This window comes from Antedon mediterranea, chromosome 1 (assembly GCF_964355755.1).
Source record: "Antedon mediterranea chromosome 1, ecAntMedi1.1, whole genome shotgun sequence".
NCBI lineage: Eukaryota > Metazoa > Echinodermata > Crinoidea > Comatulida > Antedonidae > Antedon > Antedon mediterranea.
This window is the reverse complement of record NC_092670.1, coordinates 860,844-885,270: the sequence shown is the minus strand read 5'-3', so window position 1 is coordinate 885,270 and position 24,427 is coordinate 860,844. Positions and strand designations below refer to the sequence as shown.

General features: G+C 32.3%; 2 protein-coding genes across 3 annotated transcripts; both read left to right on the top strand.

Annotated features, from left to right (window-relative positions):
• The first annotated feature begins 554 nt into the window (after nt 1-554).
• On the top strand, nt 555-19,939 carry LOC140051985 (coiled-coil domain-containing protein 33-like). 2 transcript variants are annotated; one of them, XM_072097357.1, is made up of 21 exons: nt 555-605; nt 2,392-2,666; nt 2,925-3,385; nt 3,593-3,750; nt 4,024-4,157; nt 4,568-4,677; nt 5,131-5,318; nt 5,531-5,642; nt 5,904-6,030; nt 6,365-6,498; nt 8,556-8,627; nt 8,950-9,228; nt 14,976-15,151; nt 15,366-15,456; nt 15,901-16,066; nt 16,310-16,398; nt 16,731-16,920; nt 17,072-17,163; nt 17,260-17,346; nt 17,619-17,732; nt 18,483-19,939. In XM_072097357.1, the coding sequence occupies exons 2-21, from the start codon at nt 2,411-2,413 to the stop codon at nt 18,576-18,578; spliced, it is 3,132 nt and encodes a 1,043-aa protein (XP_071953458.1). In that variant the 5' UTR covers nt 555-605; nt 2,392-2,410; the 3' UTR covers nt 18,579-19,939. The 2 variants fall into 2 exon arrangements, with proteins under 2 accessions (XP_071953458.1, XP_071953451.1); XM_072097350.1 differs by having other exon boundaries at nt 3,590-3,750.
• Nucleotides 19,940-22,449: 2,510 nt separating this feature from the next.
• Nucleotides 22,450-24,129, top strand: LOC140045395 (protein PERCC1-like). The gene has a single exon (XM_072090262.1). The coding sequence runs from the start codon at nt 23,129-23,131 to the stop codon at nt 23,909-23,911; it is 783 nt and encodes a 260-aa protein (XP_071946363.1). The 5' UTR covers nt 22,450-23,128; the 3' UTR covers nt 23,912-24,129.
• Nucleotides 24,130-24,427: the final 298 nt, after the last annotated feature.

The window sequence follows — 24,427 nt, the reverse complement described above, 5'->3', positions numbered from 1 at the left end:
TAATTACCCGGGAGGGGGGTAATTGTCCGGGGGGGGGGGGGGTTATTGTCCGGGGGATAATTGTTCCTAGGGGGTAATTGTCCGGGGGGGGGGGTAGTTGTTCAGGGGGTAGTTGTCCTAAGGGGGTTGTTGTCCTAAGGGGGTTGTTGTCCTAAGGGGGTAGTTGTCCTAAAGGGGTAGTTGTCCTAAGGGGGTAGTGGTCCAGGTGGTGGTTGTCCGGGGGGTAGTTTTCCGGAGGTAAATGTCCAGGGGGTGAATATCCGGATACGATTAGAAGATTTAAATTGCAATTGTATTTTTGTGACGACGAAATTGAATATGTTAAAATATATTTAAAAAAATATATACAATTCAAAGAATCTTATCTTAGATATATAATAATTTATAATAAATATTTATTGAAGCTACACCTTTACGGTGACACGACGTTGCGTTCTTAAAATAAATACATATTTACATGTTTAGACACCATGTTTCACACTTCGTCGCTTAGCAATAGCATGGACGCGTAGGATCTAGTGGGTGGAGCTAAATTTATAACCTTTGGCCAAAGTTTTTGCTCATGGTGGCCATGCTGCGGAGTAGTGTGAAGGAGAGTTGGGGTGGTAAGTAAGGGTTTATTTAGAAACTAACAGAGTATAGGTACAGTGAGCAGCCTAGGTCTGGGTATAAAAATACAGCACACACTACTTACATTTTCTACATTGGGTTTCTCTTAAGTTGATAGCGCATAATTGTTTCTATAAGCTAGCCTAGTATTGAGTAAGTTTAGGCCAGGCAGGCGCGCCAAGGAGGCCTAGCTAGTAGTAGTCGGACTGACTGCAGCAAGTGATGAAAAAATAGAGGGGGATAGGCCTGGCTAGAAACTGTGTGTAGGAGGAACAGGCCTATATAGGCGCTGAAGTGGAGATACTGTACTATTGTCTTTGCTTTTTTTTAATTTCTCTTTTGTGTTTTGGGGTGGCTGGATATTTGTTGTTATGCTGTTACTTTTAGCTTCTCCCTTCATCATTAATTGGCATTCTCAGTTTTGTTCTAGTACTAGTAGTAGTATGTTTGGGCCTTGTGTTGTAAGGTTAATAATAAATAAATTTTGGAATATATTCCTAGGCCAACACTGGCTTAAAGACACCTTCCCTACAATTGGTGACGTTTTGTAAAAATAATACATATTTATTACTTTAAAAACATTAAACCAGGTCATTCCTTGTCTTAATGTACGTTTTATGGTAAATTATGATAAAAAAGTGAGAAACATGACCTCTCGTGGACGGTCTTTAGGCCTAGCCTAGCTAGGTTTAGTTTTGTAGGCCTAGCTGGTAAATATCGGTAACGTACGAACATTGTATGCTAGCTATACCTAGCCTGACGTTGTATAGTTGCTGCATTAATTGTCTTTCCATTTTTGCCACACTCTGTTGATACAAATTGGGGAACACCCGGTATTATTTTTTTATTTTGAAAAGTTAGGAGTCTTCCATTTGTTTTGGCCACACGATCGATCGATAAGTGGGAGAATTACAGAAGAAAAACAGAAATATCAATCCACGCGCAATGCATTTTAGGATTTATAGCTGGCCGCTATAATTATTAGAATCGACTTATTTTTCACATTTTTAACCATTTAAAGATGAAAAAAGTTATCGCAATAGTATTATTTTTACATGAAATATAATTTTTTGAATTGAATCTTAAATTAGATCTAAAAAACGTAGGGAGGTGTCTTTAATGGTTTAATATTATTTAGGATGAATGTTTAATATTATTTAGGATGAATGTTTAATATTATTTAGGATGAATGTTTAATATTATTTAGGATGAATGTTTAATATTATTTAGGATGAATGTTTAATATTATTTAGGATGAATGTTTAATATTATTTAGGATGAATGTTTAATATTATTTAGGATGAATGTTTAATATTATTTAGGATGAATGTTTAATATTATTTAGGATGAATGTTTAATATTATTTAGGATGAATGTTTAATATTATTTAGGATGAATGTTTAATATTATTTAGGATGAATGTTTAATATTATTTAGGATGAATGTTTAATATTATTTAGGATGAATGTTTAATATTATTTAGGATGAATGTTTAATATTATTTAGGATGAATGTTTAATATTATTTAGGATGAATGTTTAATATTATTTAGGATGAATGTTTAATATTATTTAGGAATGATGAATGTTTCAATTTAAAAATTAATTAATCAAACATTAGAACATTTTTTCTTTAATACGAAATAATTCTTTTAAAAATTGTTAGTGTTCTGCTTGATTAAATTAAAAAATGGAATCAAGAAAATCTTTGTTCATTTATTATTTGATGAAATTGAGACCACACCTGAAACTGACTACTGTATCTACTTGCTTTAAATTTCAGAATAAATTAATGAGATGCAATGAATTCTGACCATGTTGAACTAGAGTTTTATGTAGAACTCAGTGAAGTGAGTTTAAACATTGCCGGTACATTTTCTGTTGCTTTAGCATTAGAAAGTTCAGATAAAGAGAAATTAAATGGAGTTTTTGTTGAAGTTGAAAATAAAGAAAAGGAACAAGGTTATCATACGAACTTAGGTCATATTGAAGTAACTGATGACCTTTTGAGAAAAGTGGTGAAATTTCAGAAGAATGTGACATTTTACATTCCAAAGGGTAATGTATATAAGTACATACTGTATCAATTATTGTTTTGTAAAATGTTTTTAATAATGCCATTTTCTTTTTGCTTTACTTAGTGTTGCAGGGCAATGCCTATGTGTTGCCTCTAAGTTTGTACTCTAGCTGTTGGTAAATATCTAAAACAGAATATGATCACTGTTTTAAGACTAAGATATGTGCTTATATTCCACTAAAAATGTCTGTTATATAGATACCTTTATGGTAACGTTTAATATTTTTTTTAAACTAAAGGTGCTTTTACACAAGAGGATAACTCCTCACTCTTACTTTTGGTTGATATTGCTAAAGCTGAGGATACTCAAGCAAAGGTAGCTTCATCTCGTGTGCTCATCTTTCAATCTCCTGCTAACCTTCCAAACCCTGATTCCAATAAAATTTTGAAGAACACGACCAGGAACAGTCTCAACTTAACCAGCAAGCTCTTAGATGAAGATATTTCTATTCATGTTGGTCGCATTATTTGGAGTTACACGCTTAAGGTTATTGAAGTTGAGCCAACTCCTGAACCAAGTCCAGAACCTGAGCCGATTAAAGAGCCAACACCCGAACCAATTAAAGAGCCAACACCAGAGCCTGAACAAGAACCGAAAACACCAACACCAGAACCTGAAGATGTTAAAACAACACTAGAATCAGTCCCACCACTACCTCCTCTGATTCCTGTGGAAACAGCACCAAAGCAAGATGTTCAAGTAAACATTTTTTTTTATTATTTTATAATTACTTTAATTAATGTTGATAAAGACAAAAGTGTCCCAAGTGATTATGTGGAATTATGCTTAACAAAAATGATATTTAAACAAAATTTCATCTGACTTCTATAATAATTAGATAATGACAACGAAGTACTAGTAATAAACTCTTTAGTTAGCTAATGTTGCCATTTTTTTTGTTAGAAGAAGAAGAAAATATTGCCAAAGACAAAAGGTTCTCAAAATTATCGTAGACAAATTGTTTCAAAACTTGGTAAAGAAGAAGTCATAGTTCATGTGCATGCTGCCAGTGGACTTCCAAAAGTTTCACAGGATTCAGACCCACCTCTGCCATATGTTGCGGGGTACGTTTTTTTTATTAGTTATCAATTTCTATTTAGCAAGTTGTTAATAACAAAGTTTTTTTTAAACATGAGCAAAAATATACAGTATGTGCTAGTAGTAATGTTCTTTATACATCTTAGTATTGCACCTTTTAATGTCAGGAAAGTAAGGTTTTAGGGTCTTAGTCAATACAATTCTTTTCAAAATGTCTTCAAAATCCATTTAGCTAGTAATATGTACAGTTTTTTTGTTGTTGTTGATGGGTTAAAGTCATGGTTTATATTCTATTTAAGAACAACAAAATCTGAAGAAGAAGCAGGGATTGCTCCTCAACAAACAACAAGCATAGCAACGTCTGCAACAAGTTTTCCAAGTTGGGAAAACACAGTTGTCATAACAACACAAGAAGAAGATGCAGATACAGAAGGTACACTTATTTTATTTAGCATGCATGTATTGCTGCAGGTTCAATTTCATTTATTCAGATATGGTTTACAATAATACTTGACAGAAATAAAAAAAAACAATAGAACAAATAAGCATATAAATAAACCATAAGCATTATTATGTTCTTGTCTGATCATGACTTTAGACAAAATATAGACATGTGCTTAAATTAGTGGGTGGTCAAGTGGTGTAGAAACTCTTACAAGAAAGAGTTTCCAGGTTCGATCTAGCTTTTGATCATGTATATTTTTATATGGAATTCACAGTTCGATTAAAAAAATATAAATTATTGCATTTCAAGGTTTGATACTACATTGTCTTTTTCATTAAAAAGCAATGTTTTTTTTTTGATGTAGAATATTGAGATTTATGCTTTTTTTTTGTTTTTAGTTGTTGTTCTGTTGGTCATTGACCTAACAAGTAAGAAGACCTTGATTAGGTTTTCACTACCGTTTGTTTACCTGCAGCCTTTTTACCAGTACCACTTGGATCTCATTCAGGTGAGTTTTGTTGTAATAATAATAATAATAAAACTTTTATAAAGCACTATTTACTGATGTCCCACAGCATTAAAAGACCAACTTATTGAAAGAGGTGAGATTTTTTACTTGAATTGCTTAAGAAATTTACATTGACGAATATGGAGTGGAAGATGGTTCCAAACTAGGGGCGTGTGTGCAAAAAAATCCTTGGAGTAAAATTTAAGGTGTGTGTTTAGAGTAGATAAAACAAGAGGGTCAGAGCTAAGATCTTTTTGTAACATAAGGGGGGGAAAACCCGATTTGTATCAACTTGAGTTAAGTATTATGTTTCTACTGAGGAAAGATCCTAATCCTAAATCTTTTTATTGTCTTGGAATTTGAAATATGTACTAATACTATTTATATATTAACAATATTGTCACCTGCCCAAATGGATTTTGTTTCTTCACTCCTAATGACTTTCTTTTTCAGGAGGGTGTAGGATATGAAACACATTTGTATGTGTCTGTACTACGACGTACATGCCGATTGCAGCTCTTTGATGCACTTGTGTACAATGGTGTTGAAATTACCCTATGCTCATTTTCTCGTGCAATATCAAACTTATCTTGTCCTGTGATGGCTGTTGTAAGAATCGTGCCAAATTATTATGCTTTGAGGTGAGGAATTGCATAAAACTAATTTACATAAACTAATTTTCATAAAACTAATTTACATAAACTAATTTGCATAAAACTAATTACTTCTCTGAAAGTTAACAGCAACTTCTAAACAGCATAATGATTAACAATAATTAATTTTAATAACAATCATTTAAAAAATTGGCAGCACACAATGATCAACTACATTTATCAAAATTTTTTGTTAACAGAAAGGACCATGAGGTGAACCATCATTTCAGTGAGCTTCACCCTCGTCCTGTTCTCTGTCCAGTCCAAGAGCTAGACTTTAGTCCATCCAATTTAAAACATACCAATCCACAGGTGAGTGTTGACAAATGCAAGTTTTATTGAAGTATATGTATACAATTATTATAACATATACTTTATATTAAAACTCTACTAAAATTTCGGAAATATGTCTACTTTGCTTTTGAAAGAAGAAATAAATATCTTTTATTATGGTCAATATATTTTGTATTAGCAAGCCCCATGTACTTGAATTGAACAAATTTCTTTAAATGGCAAAAGGAAAAAAAATTTAACTCTGTAGTGCAATAATTTGTTTATTATTATTTTCCTCAGATTTCACTTCCACTGGATGACCAATCAAACTGGAACCAGCAACTCCTCTTTTGTGAAGCTCGTCAAATGGCATCCACCTTCACTGCCGTCTCTGCTCTTGTCATTGAATACTACAGTGTAATCTCAGGTATGTATCAGGTAGTAGGCATGTGTCTACTGCTGTCTTGTTACAATAGTAACTTTTCTTACCGTCTTTTATGTAAGTTAACCAAGGCAATCTAACAACAGGACACTGAGCTCGCTTTGCCAAGATAGGAACACATCCTTTGATATTATGTTTTGCTACGACAAATACCAATAGTACTGATAGAACTGATTGTATCACAGCCACATATAAACACTTTGATCTCCAGAGCTCAGCATCCTGTTGTTGGATTTCCTGGGTTTAACCAAATAATGTGGAACTATAGATCAACGAAAATATTAAAAAGTCAGTAATTGTGCATCTTTTTTTTTTAAAGTTTTTGAAAGCAATAAATGGTATTTGAGTAAAAGTCTTGGATATTCAACAATGTTGCTCAACAAGCATGTCTTCAATGCTCTCAGATCTGAACGTGGTAGAAAAGGTATCCGTGTCGAAAACCTGTCCATAAGAGTAAGTACAGCGTGGTTATCAAGTCTTATGTGATGAGAGTTAGGATGCCTAAACATTTACCTGCCTACAATAGTTATGGTTAACATCATCATTTACTACAGTAAAACACCTCATTTAGTATACCAAACTGAACCCAAGAAAAAAAAAACAAGGGGCACTATACAGGTATATATGTTAACAAGGGGCACTATACAGGTATATATGTTAACAAGGGGCACTTTACAGGTATATATGTTAACAAGGGGCACTATACAGGTATATATGTTAACAAGGGGCACTATACAGGTATATATGTTAACAAGGGGCACTAATCAGGTATATATGTTAACAAGGGGCACTATACAGGTATATATGTTAACAAGGGGCACTATACAGGTATATATGTTAACAAGGGGCACTATACAGGTAGATATATGTTAACAAGGGCCACTATACAGGTATATATATGTTAACAAGGGCCACTATACAGGTATATATGTTAACAAGGGGCACTATACAGGTATATATGTTAACAAGGGGCACTATACAGGTATATATGTTAACAAGGGGCACTATACAGGTATATAATATGTTAACAAGGGGCACTATACAGGTATATAATATGTTAACAAGGGGCACTATACAGGTATATATGTTAACAAGGGGCACTATACAGGTATATAATATGTTAACAAGGGCCACTATACAGGTATATATGTTAACAAGGGGCACTATACAGGCAGCCCTCGAAATTGGGACGAAATGAGCTCGGCAAAAAAATGCCGACGTAAACGAAGCCCACCTCGGCAACACGTCGGCATTTTTTGTGATTTGTCATGCCTCACTAAACTCACATCATACGACGATAGAGCTGCTGAGCGTGGTTCGTTGTTGTTGTAAACGCCGGAGCGGTCTAGGCCTAGGCCTAATAATAGCTCCAACGTACAGTACAAATATTTAAAGATATATTTAATTCACTTGTAACGAAGGTAAATTTGAAAAAAACTGTAATACAGTAGGCATAAAACTATCTATTTGCTGTGTATGTGGTAGCCTTGATTTTACTCCAAGGCCTAAATCAATAAAAAGAGCCTCGGCAAATCAATGCCGTGGTAAGCTAGCAGGACCTCGGCATTTACCTCGGCATTGCCGAATGCCGAGGTAAATTTCGCGGGCTGTACAGGTATATATGTTAACACTACCAATCCATAATCAGGGGACACTTTGTTGGGTTCAGAAGGTGTCTAAAAGATTCAGGAATATAATTTCTTTAATTCACATGGGTAGAAGAATAAATATACATGAAGTGTAGAAAGGCGTTAGAGCACAAATGTTTTAAAATTGGTCATTATAGTATGACTATATGCATTAATTCATTCCACATGTACTTTGACCGAATCAGCCTGCTCTCTATTTATTAAGCTAATGATATATGCAGTATTATAAATATGTAAATAAATTGATTTACTCTATGTGGCTCTCATAAATGAATATGCAATTGTTGGTTTGTAAGTGATCATTGGTCCAGTGATTAGTATACAAATAATAAACTTTATGAGTGCAACGGTACTAATATTTCATGGGGTGAAAGATGAAAATATAGATTAATGTAATATTATTAGTTTGTAAGTTATCATTAATCCAGTTATTACGTAGTATTTTAAATGCTCTATACAACAGGTCAATATGTATACTATAAAACATATTTTCTATTTAACCTCTTGTAAATTTATTTAGCAAATAAATATTTTGTGCAAACACCTAATTCAATTGTTTGTAGTAGATCGTGTCTTTAGCTAAACACAAATCCAATTGTTTTCAATTTAAGTGTGTGTACTGTACAAATCTATTTGGTTGAAATTGGATTTATATAAGTTTGAACTGCCTTGTTTGCCAAATAATAATATGATATTGCACACAAAACAATCTTTATTTTTGTGTTTTACTAACACAATCTAATTTTATTATATACAAAATAAGAAGTTTAACATTTTTATAAAATTAAGCACTTTCTCAAAAAAGAAACTCCTAATGAATTACTGTTTGATATTTGCTGTAAATGTGTTTAATTGTTTTAGGAGACGAGTTTGGAAACTGAGAACAACCACGTACCAGCTGTTAATCTCATTCTACGACTTATTTCAGAAGAGGTAATTAATACATTCTTCAAGTTAGAATCATTTACTACAATAGTAAAATTCTCGATATTAAAAACTAAAGAAAAATAACTGATTGTTTGTTAATCATTATTATGTCAAAAATGTCTTTTTTTTTCCAAAGGGGTTCATGATTACTACAGTATACGACCGTCTTTCCTCTCTTGCACATCAATTATTTGATTTTTTTTTTTCCTCACCGTATTTTTCATGTCCTTTTGTTTTAAACTCTTTTACCCACTATTTTACATCACTTTATAGAGTTTTTATTTCAAAAGAAGAGTTTAATATGACAGCACTATTTATTGTGTTTTAGCATCCAACTTCTCTTCTAAACGCCAGCTACGTAAATGATCTTCCAAAGTTAGAGAGCTTCTCAATGGAAGCTGAGAGAGTACTTCCACGTTCACCACAAAAGCAACCATCCCTAATGCGTCTCCCGCCAAAGAAGTCCCCTCCAAGACTTCCAACACCACAAGAGACAGTACTGGTAGAGTCAAAAATTCCATTTAGAGATGGACAGACACCATTACCCATACCATTGTATAACAACAAAGTGATACATTCACCACCAAAAACAAGACCTAAAAAAATGGTAAGTTTTTTGTGATTTTTTTTTAATAAATTTCAAATATATTGAAATGAAAGTGGAATAATAGGCAATTGTGGTCCTTTAAAATTTAAATATACAAAAAACATGATGTTACAAACCCTATGTAAAAAGACAATTTGTTAAAAAAAAAAGATACTGTACATTATTATTTAAAGATATATCTATACAATTACTACTATAAATAAAATTACTGCTAAATATGCATTGTCCCCCAAAAACATGGAAAATGAAGATTAATTATTTCACACTTTGAATATGTTATTTTGTAGTTTTAATGAAGTACACTTCCAAAGAAAAAAAACCGGAAAAAAAATGTTTTCACTTATAAAATGACAAAATAAATGGTTAAATTCAACCAAAAATCCATTGGCTGGCAGCCAATTTGACCATGTTTTGCTTTAAATTACATTTTTTCAGGTAAATACATTTTTTTCGGTCAAATTTTTGGTCAAAGTCAATTATTATTTATTATGTTACATTAAAATGGAATATTCAACAAAGATGTGTTTAAGAATTGTTTTTTCAGGGGGACAATACATCTTTAATGGTACATAAGAATATGATATTTATTATTCATTTAGACTTGTATTCTCCATCTTCTCTATCTCTATTACATTACCATAATATTGTCTTAATGTTTTGTGCACTTCTCTTGATGGATTATTGAGAAGTTTAATGGTAGATTATTTTATGGTCACCGTACAGATAGGCTACTACATCAGTACTTATATGAATGGATGACTAGTTGGTGACAAGAACGCTAGTCGGTCATACCCAGTACCGTTTTGATTTTACGATCATTCGGGAAACCACCTCACAACAAACATTACTATTTATATGCCTAGTATGCAAACATTATTTACATAATTTCATTAAACATTCTTTTGTTGTCTGTTTATTTATTTTTTCTCATTTTCATAAGAATGAAGATACTTTTAAATTTTCTTTTAAATTCACAAACTGTGGGTGTATTGAATTTGCCAATAATTATCAATCCATGAAACCTTCATTCATTTGTCTATCCAAGCTTCATGTTTAATTGTTCCAAACACTAATTAATATTGATTCATCATTATGTCAAGATATTCATGATTTGGCTGAATTTGTGAAAGTCAAGTGGATTAATCATTCAGGGACAAACAATATCTAAAAGTAATTGGACAATATATTAGAAAAGTAATTGGACAATGTGTATAATATGTAGATATTATTGCATAACTTTATTAGATTTGTTGATTTATATGATTAAGATTCATCAAGAGAGAGAGTATCTGTCAAAACTGCAGAATCCATATCAAGATATAATTGAGTTACTAAAAAATATGCACATATTAATCATTTTTATTTTTAACTTTGCAATTGCACAATAAGGAACGTATTGCACAAAAACTGAAATCAATAAAATCATGAAAAGCCAACATATCCTTTCTTTTGTTCAATATTAGTATCAGGTATTAAGTAGACTAAGTGTACCACCAATTTATTGCTCAAGATATTAACATTTATGTTTAAAGAAAAAGCATAGACATATCTTTAAACCTTTCATTCATAGAATAATTTTTTCTTCCACTGAAGTGGACGTCCGAAAATTGAATTTTGGAAAGTGTGTATTTTTAGATCAGTTTTTATAACCTTAGCATTTGGTTTATAATTATCATCTATGTTAATTCCAATAGTAATAAATGATTCTAATATGTGTAATTATGTCTCTTGTGAAATGATATGTGCATAAACTGATTAATAATCTGCATTAAAAACACCTGCTTCCAAGTGTTTACACCCCCTACATAAATAATGGATCAGTCTAACATACTTGTTGCTAAGATACCTGTAAACTTCCCTTTCTATTATTAATATAATAGTTATAAACTTTGACCCCTAACTGTCCCATTTGTGTTACCTGAAGCGAAATATTTATCAGAAAAATCAGTGTGAATTCTAACTTATCAGTTTACCTGTTGTTTTTCAGTCTTGTTTCAATTTATTTTCTATCAATCTGATGTTTGATTTTAATTGGATATACTGTTCATGATAGTAATATGGCCACTGCTTACTATAGACCTTACACATCAGAGGTATGCAAAAGCGTTTTATACGGAATATTTTAGAGATATTTTTAGCGCTTATTATTATGCTGTTTTTGGTTCATATTCAATCATTTTGTTTGCATTTGTTTCCAAGTGTTTTCAAATTTAGAACTTAATTATTATTCATGTAGACTTGTATTCTTCATCTTATCTATCTCTCTAATGTATACTTTAGTGTACCATAATTATCTTAATGTTTTGTGCACTTCTTATGATGATCAGTGCAAAGTTTAATGGTAGATTATTTTGTTCACAATGCATCTCACCTAAATTGCTTGACTGTGTATTGTTTTTTTTTACAAAAATAGATAGTTGCATGTAGTTTTTTCTGTCTGTTTATTTTATCTATTCATTTAAAAAGTTTCTGGTATTTCCTGTCAACAAAATAGAAGAATTTTTCACTGAGGACAATCAAACCATTAGATACTTATAGGTCTATGATCAATGGTCTTATTGGATGAGATGTCAATGCTGTTTTTGATGCTCTCTGTAAATTAAAAATAATTGAAACTTAATTCAACAGCAAAATGATTAAAGAACAAAAACAGTTTTAATTACACATAACGAAACTCTTTTATTTATTGGAATGTTTCTGTTGTTGTTTTTCATATCTTCATTGTTTGTATTGAAAATAAAAGAGCTCATTAACACTATACTTTGACCTTATGCAATATGTTAAAGTACCATTTTAACTCTGTACAAATTGTTTTGTTTTTATCTTTCACTGATTACATTCTGGATTTACGTAATGTAGAAAATATGGCGACTCAGTTGTAACTCCTTTAGATCTTACGATCCCAAAGTCTTGTTATAACTGTTCAGGTGGTAATTTACTACTCCTACTGTACTACTATTACTACTACTACAGAATTAGTACACTTCACTGTACTTTGTTGTTTTGTATTCTACTTAAATGACAGGCCATTGTTGGTGGTCCGATCTCAATTGTTTGTTAATCTTACAAGAGTTAAAAAGTTCTCTCTTGAAGATTTTACAATGAACTTCCAAATCAATAAAGCAATGGTGGGTTAGTTTGAATAACATTGGTATTTAGTAGGTCATATAGTAACATACAACGTTCCTCAGTGTTAGAACTTGCTTAGCAAAATATCTTAACTTTTCAGTTTAAAATTATTATGTATACTTTTAGACAGAGTCAATTAAAAAGAACTGGTTTTAGAAATAAATATTCAGTTTTTAACTGAACCACTACTTAACCATAGTGACTAGTGACAAAAAGATTTATAAATGCCATTCCTGTTTCAACTGAACCACTACTTAACCATAGTGACTAGTGACAACAAGATTTATAAATGCCATTCCTGTTCAACTGAACCACTACTTAACCATAGTGACTAGTGACAACAAGATTTATAAATGCCATTCCTGTTTCTTTAACTGAACCACTACTTAACCATAGTGACTAGTGACAACAAGATTTATAAATGCCATTCCTGTTTCTTTCAAGAAAATACTATTCTTATAATGGTATGATGTTTTTCATGTTTTATTAGAGAATTGCAATAGAATCGACCAACTATATTTAGATTTTAAAAGATGAAACAGACAAATACAGTAATTAATACAGATAGTATTGTAAAAAGGTCATTATTTATTCTGAAACTCAAAGCCGCATGATTTCTATTGATTTTTCACTGTTTAGAACTGTTTTCCTATTTCCTTGACAACTGTTACTTTTAAATTAAGTGACTTTGAATTAAAATGTCAACACTATTTTACTAATTTAAAGTTTTTAAATTCAGTAGACTTTAAGCTAAAAAAAGGGATTTAATTATAGCAATTTATTTACATTATCACTGGACTACACATAAATAAGTATGATATAAAAAATGGCATTAAATAAACTAGTTTTATTTATAAACTATTTTCATTAAAAGGGTTTGTATGAGGCTTTCTCGATTCATTCAAGCTAAAATCTACAGCATTATTATTTAAATGAATTGAATGAGAGATTATTTCAGTATTTGCTGTTGTATCACATATCAACGTTAAAAGGTTCATTCTTTTGTATATGAAATCTGTACAGTATTGTTAGGAAAATTGGTAATGAAGACTTAGTTTAGAGCAATGGAGACTTAGGTCAGAGCAATGGAGACTTAGTTTAGAGCAACGGAGACTTAGGTCAGAGCAATGGAGACTTAGTTTAGAGCAATGGAGACTTAGTTTAGAGCAACGGAGACTTAGTTTAGAGCAATGGAGACTTAGGTCAGAGCAATGGAGACTTAGTTTAGAGCAATGGAGACTTAGGTCAGAGCAATGGAGACTTAGTTTAGAGCAATGGAGACTTAGTTTAGAGCAACGGAGACTTAGTTTAGAGCAATGGAGACTTAGTTTAGAGCAACGGAGACTTAGTTTAAAGCAATGGAGACTTAGTTTAGAGCAATGGAGACATAGTTTAGAGCAACGGAGACTTAGTTTAAAGCAATGGAGACTTAGTTTAGAGCAATAGAGACTTAGTTTAGAGCAACGGAGACTTAGTTTAGAGCAACAGAGACTTAGTTTAAAGCAATGGAGACTTGGTTTAGAGCAATGGAGACTTGCTTTAGGCGGCAATGTAGACTTAGTTTTGAGCAATGGAGACTTTTCCATCAGTAAAATCATCATTTCATTCAAAGTGTTCACAAATACAGGGTACATTTTGGTTGGATCAGACGTTTTATCATGTAGTTGGGTGTAACTCAGTAGGGTTCTATTATTTCAATATGATCTTGCCATCAGCTGTGGCTGCATTCCTTCCATTTATGAATTATTCTTAGGTTGGGGGCCAATTATATTGTGTATTATGTTTTTCTTTCTTATTTATAAATAATTTACAATAATCTTTAATTAATCTTTGAACGTACAATGATTTTCTAATTATCACTCTAAAAATATTCATTCGTTTCAATTCTTTATCCGTAATGTCTTAATCCAAGTAATTTATTGTTCAGTTTGTTCATTTATTTACTCCTTTCCTCCTCTATGACCAATTTTGTCGATAAGAAAGCATTCACTTTAAAGTGTTTGTTGGTATCTAAAAGATGTCACCTTTTTAAAATCAAGAAATTGAATGAAAGAAAAAATTAGATTAATTTCTCAGATTACATTGTATATCTGTAACACAAGATATTGGCACAAAGAAAGTTAAATGAAACAATATAATTTACAGGAGAACAACAGTGTTTATTAAATTATAACGAGGGCTGTCAAAGTACAAACTATCATAATAAAGAATCACTCTACGCACTTGGTTCATACTTGCAACCATTAGATAGTTTTCTCAGGGCTATTTGCGGATCGGATTTGGTTATGTACAGGTGGCAGATGCAATTGTTGCTGTTGTACTGTACCCCTACTGGTTTACTGAAAATGACCACTGACCTATTTTATTGGATGATGATTTAAATCCTGGTTTTTGTTATTGTTTCTCTGCTCATCTACACCATGATTGCTTGGAATAGATTGAGTGCTTTTGATAGATATAGATATTTAGTAAGTGACGTAACTTTAATGATAAGTTTTTAATTGATACAGTATTTATTGACTGGTCGTAGTACCCGTAAAATAATTTCCTCTGCTTTGGAAATTGATCTTAAATTTGTGAAAGATACAAATTGCCTTAATATAACTTGTGTTTTTTAGGTCTTACAAGAGGGTGAACTGCCACCACTAGATGCAGTACAGAATCTTCTTCCAGATCCCCAACGAGTACTTCTGGATCCAGATCTGAGATATCAGGATCATCCAGGATTAATCCCAACCAGATTACCACCTAAAGACCTTAATCGTAATGAAATACCTCAGGAACATAAACCAAAGTAAGTGAATAAATACAAGGTTGATGAATAAATGAACAAAGTGGATAAATAAACATATAGATAATCGAATAAAGGAACAAACATAAATTTGTGAAAAATCTATGCAATATGAACGCCGTATGGTTTCATTAGAAAATACAAACAGCTTTATAAAAGTCTAATCTTCATATTTTTCAGTATTTTCATTTGTTTAACATTTCATTGTCATCTACAGATCTACTCTCAAGACTCCACCAGACCGGTATGCAATCACCTTACTTGATCACCAACAGAGGGAGCTAGATAACTATAAATCAGCAATGAAGGTTTGTTACATTGACACTTAATCATAGTCATTTTATGTCAAACAAAGTTTAGCACAGTAAACATTTTCAAAAGTTGATTTTTATTGAGAGAATATAAATACATTTAAAAATAAAACTTTTTTGATAAACCAGTTGCCAAGTACTGACTACTGTACTTGCTACGTTTTTGGCTATTTTCAGTAGCCTTGGTAACGCAAATGACGTTCACATGATTTTCTGTCATTTGTCATTGGTTCGGTGAATTGCGCCCTTTGGATGCTCGGGTGTCCCTTTTTATTATATCATCGTAGATATGGCTCAGTTCATGTTTGAGAATATAAATACAATTTGCAGAAGAAAGTCATCATACTTTTCTCTATTTATACATGAATGCATTTTAAAAGTTGTTTATGATTTATTTTCGTGGCCTTTGTTTATGGATATTTTTCATTTGAATTATTTTAGCGAATGGGGGATGAGATTGTGAGATTACAGGAGGAGGTCACACGGTTAGAAGTGGTTAACAGTAGGTTACGTCAACAAATAAACATGCATGAAGACACAACAAAGGCACTACTACGTGATTCAGACCTAGCAGATATCCCAAGAAATGAGTTAATACAGAGATATGGTATGTTCTATTAATTCAGTAGTTGTAGTTTATGGTTAAGAGACTTTACAGTAGTAAATTCTTGTGACAAAAATAACTCCAATAATCCCTAACAATTTTTTTAGGACTTTGTTGATTTAGATGATCTTGCTCTCTTTAAAAATGAATTATTTTTTAAATTGCAATTTGACAATTTTTAATGACATGCTTTCAATTATTTTATGTAAATTTGTAATTTGTATTTTTTTTTTACTTCCCATGAAGCATCTTTACGAGATAAATTATCTAGTCAAGTTAAAGAAGCAACTTCTTACAGAGACAAATTATTACAACTTCAGAATGAACTTATTAGGGTAAGTATTTAGAATTGTTCACTTGAAGTCTTACATTCATACTAAGTTTTCATTATAAGGTAAAAATGTGTAAATATTTGCCATCATCGTTATCGTTATTTATTTTCAACTTTAACAAATTGAAAATTCAACGCAACTCACCGAAATCTTAGTCGACTGGAAAACAGGCTTTAGGTAGTGGTATTTTTTGGGAAAACATGTTGTGAACACAATTCTCTTTCTTGTTTGCCACTTGCTCTCATTTAGATAAAATACTCTGGTCCTTCCTGTGTTCATAAACTCTTGTCTTCTATTTTGTTCTTAAACATTCCTTTTGTGTTCATTTTATGTAGCATAACGACAGGGAAAAGGAGTTCATTAACCTACAGGATGCTCACTCAAAGCAATCAGCAATTCTTCAGCGGTTACAAGAAAAACAACAGAAAATTAAAAAACTGGAAGAAACGTGTAAAAAACAGGAAGAAGTAATTGAGAAAATGGAGAAAATATTGAGAAGTAAAATAAAAAAAGGAAAAGATGAATGTAAGAAATTAAATAATTTATGTAGATACAGTTTTTATGTTTTTTACCTTATTTTATACACACATTATTAAAGAACTTAATTTGTTGGCAATGACCAAAATTAAATTTTAAAATTGTAATAATATTGTTCTTTGACAATTTTTTTTTTCAGCTCCTAGATTTGATGCTAAAGAAGCATTCTTATCAGAAAATGCACGGCTTAGAGGTGAAATTAACCAAATGAAAAATAAAGTACAAGTACAGGTAAGTCATGGCACTTTGTGTTCTTACCATGTGTTATTGATTTGTAAGCCAGATAGCTATAAAGACCAAATTGTTTTAAATGTCTTCTTCTTTTAGGATTCATCTTTTGACGATGCTGAGAGAATGGAATTGTATAGTAAACTTGATAGGTCAGATGGTCGCATACGAACATTAGAAAGAGCAGTAAGTGAAATTTATTTACTATGAAATCAATTAATAAACAAATACTGTATTTATTTTTTTTCAATTTTAATGTAAAAAATACATGATATATGTCCTAGGTCATGCCTAGGAGAGAAAGAAAAACTTTTTCTAAAAAAATAACAATATATGGATGAGCAAATCTATGAGATAATTGCTCTTACACAAATGTCACCATTGGATCCCTGTGTTTGTATATTTATCATCCTGTGTTTCTATTGTAAATGTGACATGCCTTTTGCTTCTGTACAAAGGTACGAGAAAATGCAAGAAAATGGGGTCAAGAAAAAGAAGATCTATTGTTACGGTTAAATGAGCAAAGTCATCGGCCATCTTTACCGCCATTAAACAGAAGTTACTATCGATATGTAAGATGTTACCTCATGTTTTGATCTCTTTATATTTTTGTGACATGGTGTATTATGCCATGTCTTCTTTCAGATACAACCTTTGATTTGATTGTGTGTGCTGGGTTAAAGATTTAATTCCGATATTCCTTTTTATATTTTGATTGATTGAAGATTGAAATATATATTTATACTGGGTAACCTCTTCAGTCAAAGACTGATCTCCCAGAGGGCCCAGTTGGTGATCAGTGGCAGTGGCTGTGATGTACTAATACACCGGGGTAACCCCCTACTCGTCGCGAAAGATGTACTAGGTTCTTTAAAGTGCACACGAGCTAGATGTTTACACTGGACCTACGGTTTATAGTCCTTATCTAAGAAGACTCGTTCTACCACCAGAACCATGGAGTGAGTGAGCCTCGAACCCCTGCCGATGTTATGGCTACGTAATTACGGTTCCACTGTCTTAACCGCTCGCATTTAAACTCGCATTTCAATACTTCAATATTTCAATCTGAGAAGGCAAAAAATTACCACAGATTAAAATAAAACTTTGACCCTCTAAGAAAATGAAATTCAAAATATAATTATACATAAAAATTCCAAAAAAAAACATTTAAAAAGTTACAGTATAGTCTATCAGATATTTAGAAGATAAAACATTTGCTTAAAATTAAGAAAATAATAAATATAAAATATTCTAAATATTTATTAATTCCTGAAAATATTTTTTTTCTGTTACTAATTATGATTATATTATCTGTAATGCAGGATGACGATGAAGATGACAGAATATTTCCTAAACGGCGTACAAGGTTAAGAGGTAGAGGTAGGTATGGTTCACCTCAATTAGAACCTCTTATATGAAATGTGTGCAGCTCTGGTGAAACTAGGACTGTGAATATCAACTGGGACAACATTGTCTAACATCAAGTTCACCACATTATTGTTGAGATTGTGGTTAAATGATTGAGTTTTATTGAGAGATGTATATATTGAGATGTATATGAAGTCTTCTTAAACCAGATTATTTATGTAAAAGTGGTCTTTAAGTTGAAATCTTCCTAGAGGGTAATGATGATAAATAAGCAGCTGAATGTCTGTATGAGAGGAATCTGAGGAATAATAACAAGGCTGGTCTGATTGAAGAAAACTCTACACCAGACCTGTTATTTGATTGAAGAAAACTCTACATCAGGCCTGCTGTTTGATTCAAGAAAACTCCACACCAGGCCTGCTGTTTGATTCAAGAAAACTTTATACCAGGCCTGCTGTCTGATTGAAGAAAACTTTACACCAGGCCTGCTTTTTGATTGAAGAAAACTCTACACCAGGCCTGCTTTCTGATTGAAGAAAACTCTATATCAGGCCTGCTGTCTGATTGAAGATAACTCAGGTCTGCTCTACAGTCATCTGTTCAAATCTACTTGTGATGTCTAAAGAGAATGACAGTGAAATGGAAACAAGGAGGAATTAAATCACTGCAATTTGATGCACCTTATTTCATTTATTGATTTGTACTTGGGCAGCCAATCAAATACAAGGATTTTAGATATATTCAATTTATTAAAAACTCCTGTAAAACGGAGAAGAAGAAAGAGAAGAAAAACAATAATATAAATACAAATACAAAATATAACTTAAACTTAATAAATAAAAAAAAAATATCTAAAATAGAGTAAGTTTGTTTGACAGTAAAGTTCAGTTTAACTCTTCCGGCAACTAATAATATACATATCTTGTTTGTCTATTTTGAAAATAATAGTTTGAATTCCAGTAGGTATGTTATGCTCTGAGTATTCAGTTATACGAGAACGCTTGCAAACAAGGTGTAACTTGTAACAAGGTGTAACTTGTAACAAGGTGTAACTTGTAACAAGGTGTAACTTGTAACAAGGTGTAACTTGTAACAAGGTGTAACTTGTAACAAGGTGTAACTTGTAACAAGGTGTAACTTGTAACAAGGTGTAACTTGTTGGTGGTTGAGCCTTGATTTCGTTGTCTCCAGATAGTTTACTCGTGGCTGCAGTCTCCAGATCACGGGGACCATGCTTCTGATGGTCACATTTTCCCCAAATCACTATATTATATGCATTATTATTATTTTACCAGTACTTACCAGTAAAACCAGGTTTTCATAAAATGTGCATAAGGCCTATAACTCAATCTTGTTAATATATTTCATATATATGTGGAAACTTATCCTCTGTTCATAGCTGATTGTAAATCATGTAAATATTAAATTTCAATATCATATTTATATTATTATGAATAATTAAATAAATCTGAATCTGCGTTGTCGAGTCTAGAAATACTGTTAATAATTGTATCTGAAAAAAAGAACGTAAAGACCGCGTATTTTATGTCGATACACGAAGTCATTCTAAACTTAATTGTAATTGGGTATATCGCGTCGTTTTTGCTTCTCGCCTCACCACTAGTTACCGCCTCACCACTAGTTACCACTACGGGCGCCGTTCGGGACATTGCTAATTTTGTCGAAATAATAAAATAATATGCGACACATAATTGATTCTATTCAGACAAAACCAATACCACCACTGAACAGCGTACGATTTCTTGATTGTCTTGTTTCTTTGTGTTTTCTTTTTGATTTATTGTGTTGACACATTTGATTGCAAGTATAGGTCTAATGATCGTAACACACACTTGAGAACGCTAGCGTATTTGTAGCGTGACTTCGGCACAAGTGTTTTAGTTAATAATTCTCCAACCGTCACTTATTCGAATGGTTTTGTTTGCGTAACGTCAATTGTCCAGTGCGATTATTATAAATTACACAATTGATTGTCTCTTTACTTTTGAAAGTGACAGTACTGTATTGAAATTAGATTTACATCAGGCAGCCTCCCATTTCACTAGTATACTCTACATTCATTTCTTATATTTAATTTCATATAACAAAACATACAACACAAAATTCAGCAAGAAAGTTAAAGAAAAAACAACAATCGAAACACGCACCAATTTTCAGTTACATTTACCAATCAGCGACGAACCATCCGAACTGTCGTTTTTGAATAGTTGCTGTTGCGCATATATTATACGTGCGTATGTTAGTGTAGGCCTACGCAAAGTAATACATGTCCGCTTCCAAATGTTGCTATCGTGCGTAATTTGTAAGCGAATTATCGGTCTTCAATTTGTCGTTGGCGACGATTAGCGTTTTGTACGAATGTATCGTATAATGTTTGCTCTTCTTAAGTGGCATAGTAATTTAACATGTTCTATCCATGCCTACATCAAGATTAAACACGTTTTACTGTGGACCATCCTATAAACCACAATATCAATTACACATAGACATGTCAAGTGGTAATCATACAATATACCTCGTTAGTTCGTTGATTGTTGGAATATGATTGATGGTTAGTTAATAATGTGTTTTATGATATATACATAATAGTTTTTATGATGAGTAGGCCTATGTATATCATGTATGTAATTAAGAAAAATGATATGTACCATTGACAACAGTTAGACGTAATGCAACAATGTAGACATCATTTTTAAAGCATTTTTTCGTGACGACCGTGCAGGAAAAAAATGGGTCCGACTAGGCCTAGCCTATGTGCCAAAACAAACACAAACGCATGCGCATATTAAATTAAAATTACGTCATAGGTTGTTGTTTAAAAATAAAACGAAACGAATTTAAAGCTTCATATTGCAGCAACGTAAGGACGCACGTGCAACGCAAGTAATTTGCCCAATCACAAGCGAATGATCTTCGCAGTCTGTTTACATGTACGTCCTTGGTTTAATCATTAAGTTACAGCAATCTCTTCCGCGGAGCGGCTAGGATCTCTCATTTGCGAAGTCGGTACAAGTTGTATTTTTTGTATTATTATTTTGTATTATATAGGGTGGTGTCTCACCAAATTTATTTCTACAAACATGCCTCCCCAAGCGCAAATTTGAAATTAAATTTATCATCCTTTTGTAAGAAATCATTTACAGACTGGTAGACATTGACCCCTCTTTTCATCATCAATATTCAAATGAATATTCGCTTAGCCTGACACTATGCTTTAATTTCCTCCACTTAATAAACCCACACTTACTGTAATAATTAGCCTAGTACAAGCTATTAAAATGCGCCCAAGCTTGATCGCTCGTTATCGCTGTTTGTTGTCTTGATGTAGAGGCCTATCAAGCAAACTTGTATTGTAAATAATGCAACCGGTAAATACAGACTATTTAAACTGTTAGTACATGAATACGGCATCAGTTGTCATATCACTTGACCGTCGATTAGATATCGTGTATTGCAAGACTGAGATCAAACCGCCGCTGTGACGACGACAATCAGCTGCATGTTACTTAAATCAATTCAAGCTTTCGACTTACCGGAATTATTTTTGGTACTGTAGCTGTTTGCAAACATTTGGTGATAGTACGAATGTAAGTATCTTTTTCCTTAATTAGTTTAGTCTTAAATATCATTGTTTACCGTATAAGCATAAATTAAATAAGCCTACAAGTTATTTAACGGTCTGGAAATCTGAACAATATCGTCTGAGCAATATTTAATAACAGACCTTATTAATGTCATTAAAAAATAATGAAAATTAATGTGAATGTTGTTAAATGTTGTACATATTATCAAGAACATTATTGAATGTAATGTAACATTGAACTGTAACATTGAACTGTAATACATTGTTTTTGTTCCTGCTTCATCATGAAATTAACAATTTTCAACATTTATGACGCTCTAAATTTTAAACAATATTGCTCTAGTAATTATGTTTTATTCTCCTTTTGTTGATGACGTCAAATGCGCACTTAATGTATGAATGTGATCATTGTATTATCGAAGAAATTAATAACTAGATCCGCAATCTGCAGCAGTCTATGTTTAATGAATGTATTTATTCTCTTGACGTTTCCAGGTATAAACGACGCATTTAATAAAGGATTGACGAGTAGCCACGGATCAAAGTCATGTTTGTAGTAAATGTACTCTAATAGATCTATACTGCATTTGATTTAGTCTGGTTGGCGAGTCTTGCTGTTGGTATTCGATTCTAAATGAGATTTTCTGTTTATTCGCCTTAACATTATGGACCGCTAGCATTCAATCCACGAGTCTTGTTAATGCATTTTCCAAGAAGTCATGTTATTTACTGAGGACTGATGGAAAAGAGTCTGATTGAAGCCACATTGAAAACATTTTCATAGAAACTATTTTATTGTTTGATGAAAACTCCAAATTGCGCGTACATTCGCGATTTCTCCTAAAGTTTGTTGAGAAAACTGGTCATTTAAAGCAAAGATTCTGCTGAAGCCACATTGATACCAATAAGGCTTAGAAACAACAAGTGTCATCATCTCTTGATTTATCCAACTTGGTGGATTAGCAATCTTTCGCCGTGGATTTAAACGAACATGAAATGGCCAGTTTCTCTCTTCAAGTCGGCGAGTTAGATGAAACAGGAACATTGCAAAATTTACAGACTACTGTTTCAAATCGAGCGTTTTTGCCTGAAAGTGACGATGAAGCCAGCTGGGAAGATGACTTCGATAGCGAAGAGGAGGAGGATGAGGATGATGAATGTCAACCAAATATTTGTCAGCAGCTTCTGAATTATGTTGATATTGTGAACAAAGATATTCAGAAATATTTCGGAAAAAGTAAATTTCTAGACGATGTTGATAATAAATCAACTAAGAAAAGGAAATCTGGTCCAGAACTATATTATGCTGATCTTTTACGAATTGCCAAAATTAGTGACGTAAACGGTGCTGATGAAAATGGAGAGAATGGAGGAGAAAAGACAGAAACTATTCATAAAATTAGCTGGCAAGATAAAACTCATAATGGAAAAGTATCTTCTTCAAGTTTAGGACCATTTGGTGATCTTTTTAAGACAAACGAAGTAAGAAATGTATCTTCATTTACTGCTCAAGAACAAGACGGGGATACACTGTGCCATAGAATGGAAACATGTACTGATAATTACACCTTACCTTGGAAGAAACGTAAATTGCCAACTAGTTTCTTTAATGAACCCCATATAGGACAAACTATAAACAGTGGTGATAGTAAGCATGCAAGTAACACCTTAGATTTTAGTGATTTGTTGGCCCACTGGATGGTGGATGAGGACACGAGTCCTGGCGGCTCCAGTGAGTTTAATTCGTCCACGGATGACATGTCGTTCCAAAGTTTATAAAGTCTAAAAATAGTTAGTTTCACTGGTTTAGATATTTAATTAAAATTATTTAGCTGTTGTAAATAAATGTTTCTCCTTAGAAAGGATGAAATTGCCATTACTATTGTATGTGTTATACCTTTGAATCATCCATTAGGTCTGCTAGCTTTAAAAAAGCATGTTATTTTAAGTACCGTAGGCTACTCCGTCCAAACGATGTGCATCACTTAATAAATAAATAAATACAATTAACAGATCTTCATATTTTGTTTGAAATTCGTTTTGCTGTTGGTTTGGTTTATTTTTCGTTTATTTTTAAAAAGAAACTTATAGCGTATCTTTAATTGTACAAAATATAAATCTTCATTTATTTGGGCCGTGAGGTGAGGGAGACACAGTACAGTAATTTCACTCATTTTATACATTGTTAAACTTTTGATGAGTTAAGCGTTGCTTCCAGTTGACCACAGGCCTATATCTTTCTGGAAAATTTAAATTATATTTTTAGAGAGTATTCCAGAAACGTTAATATTTAGA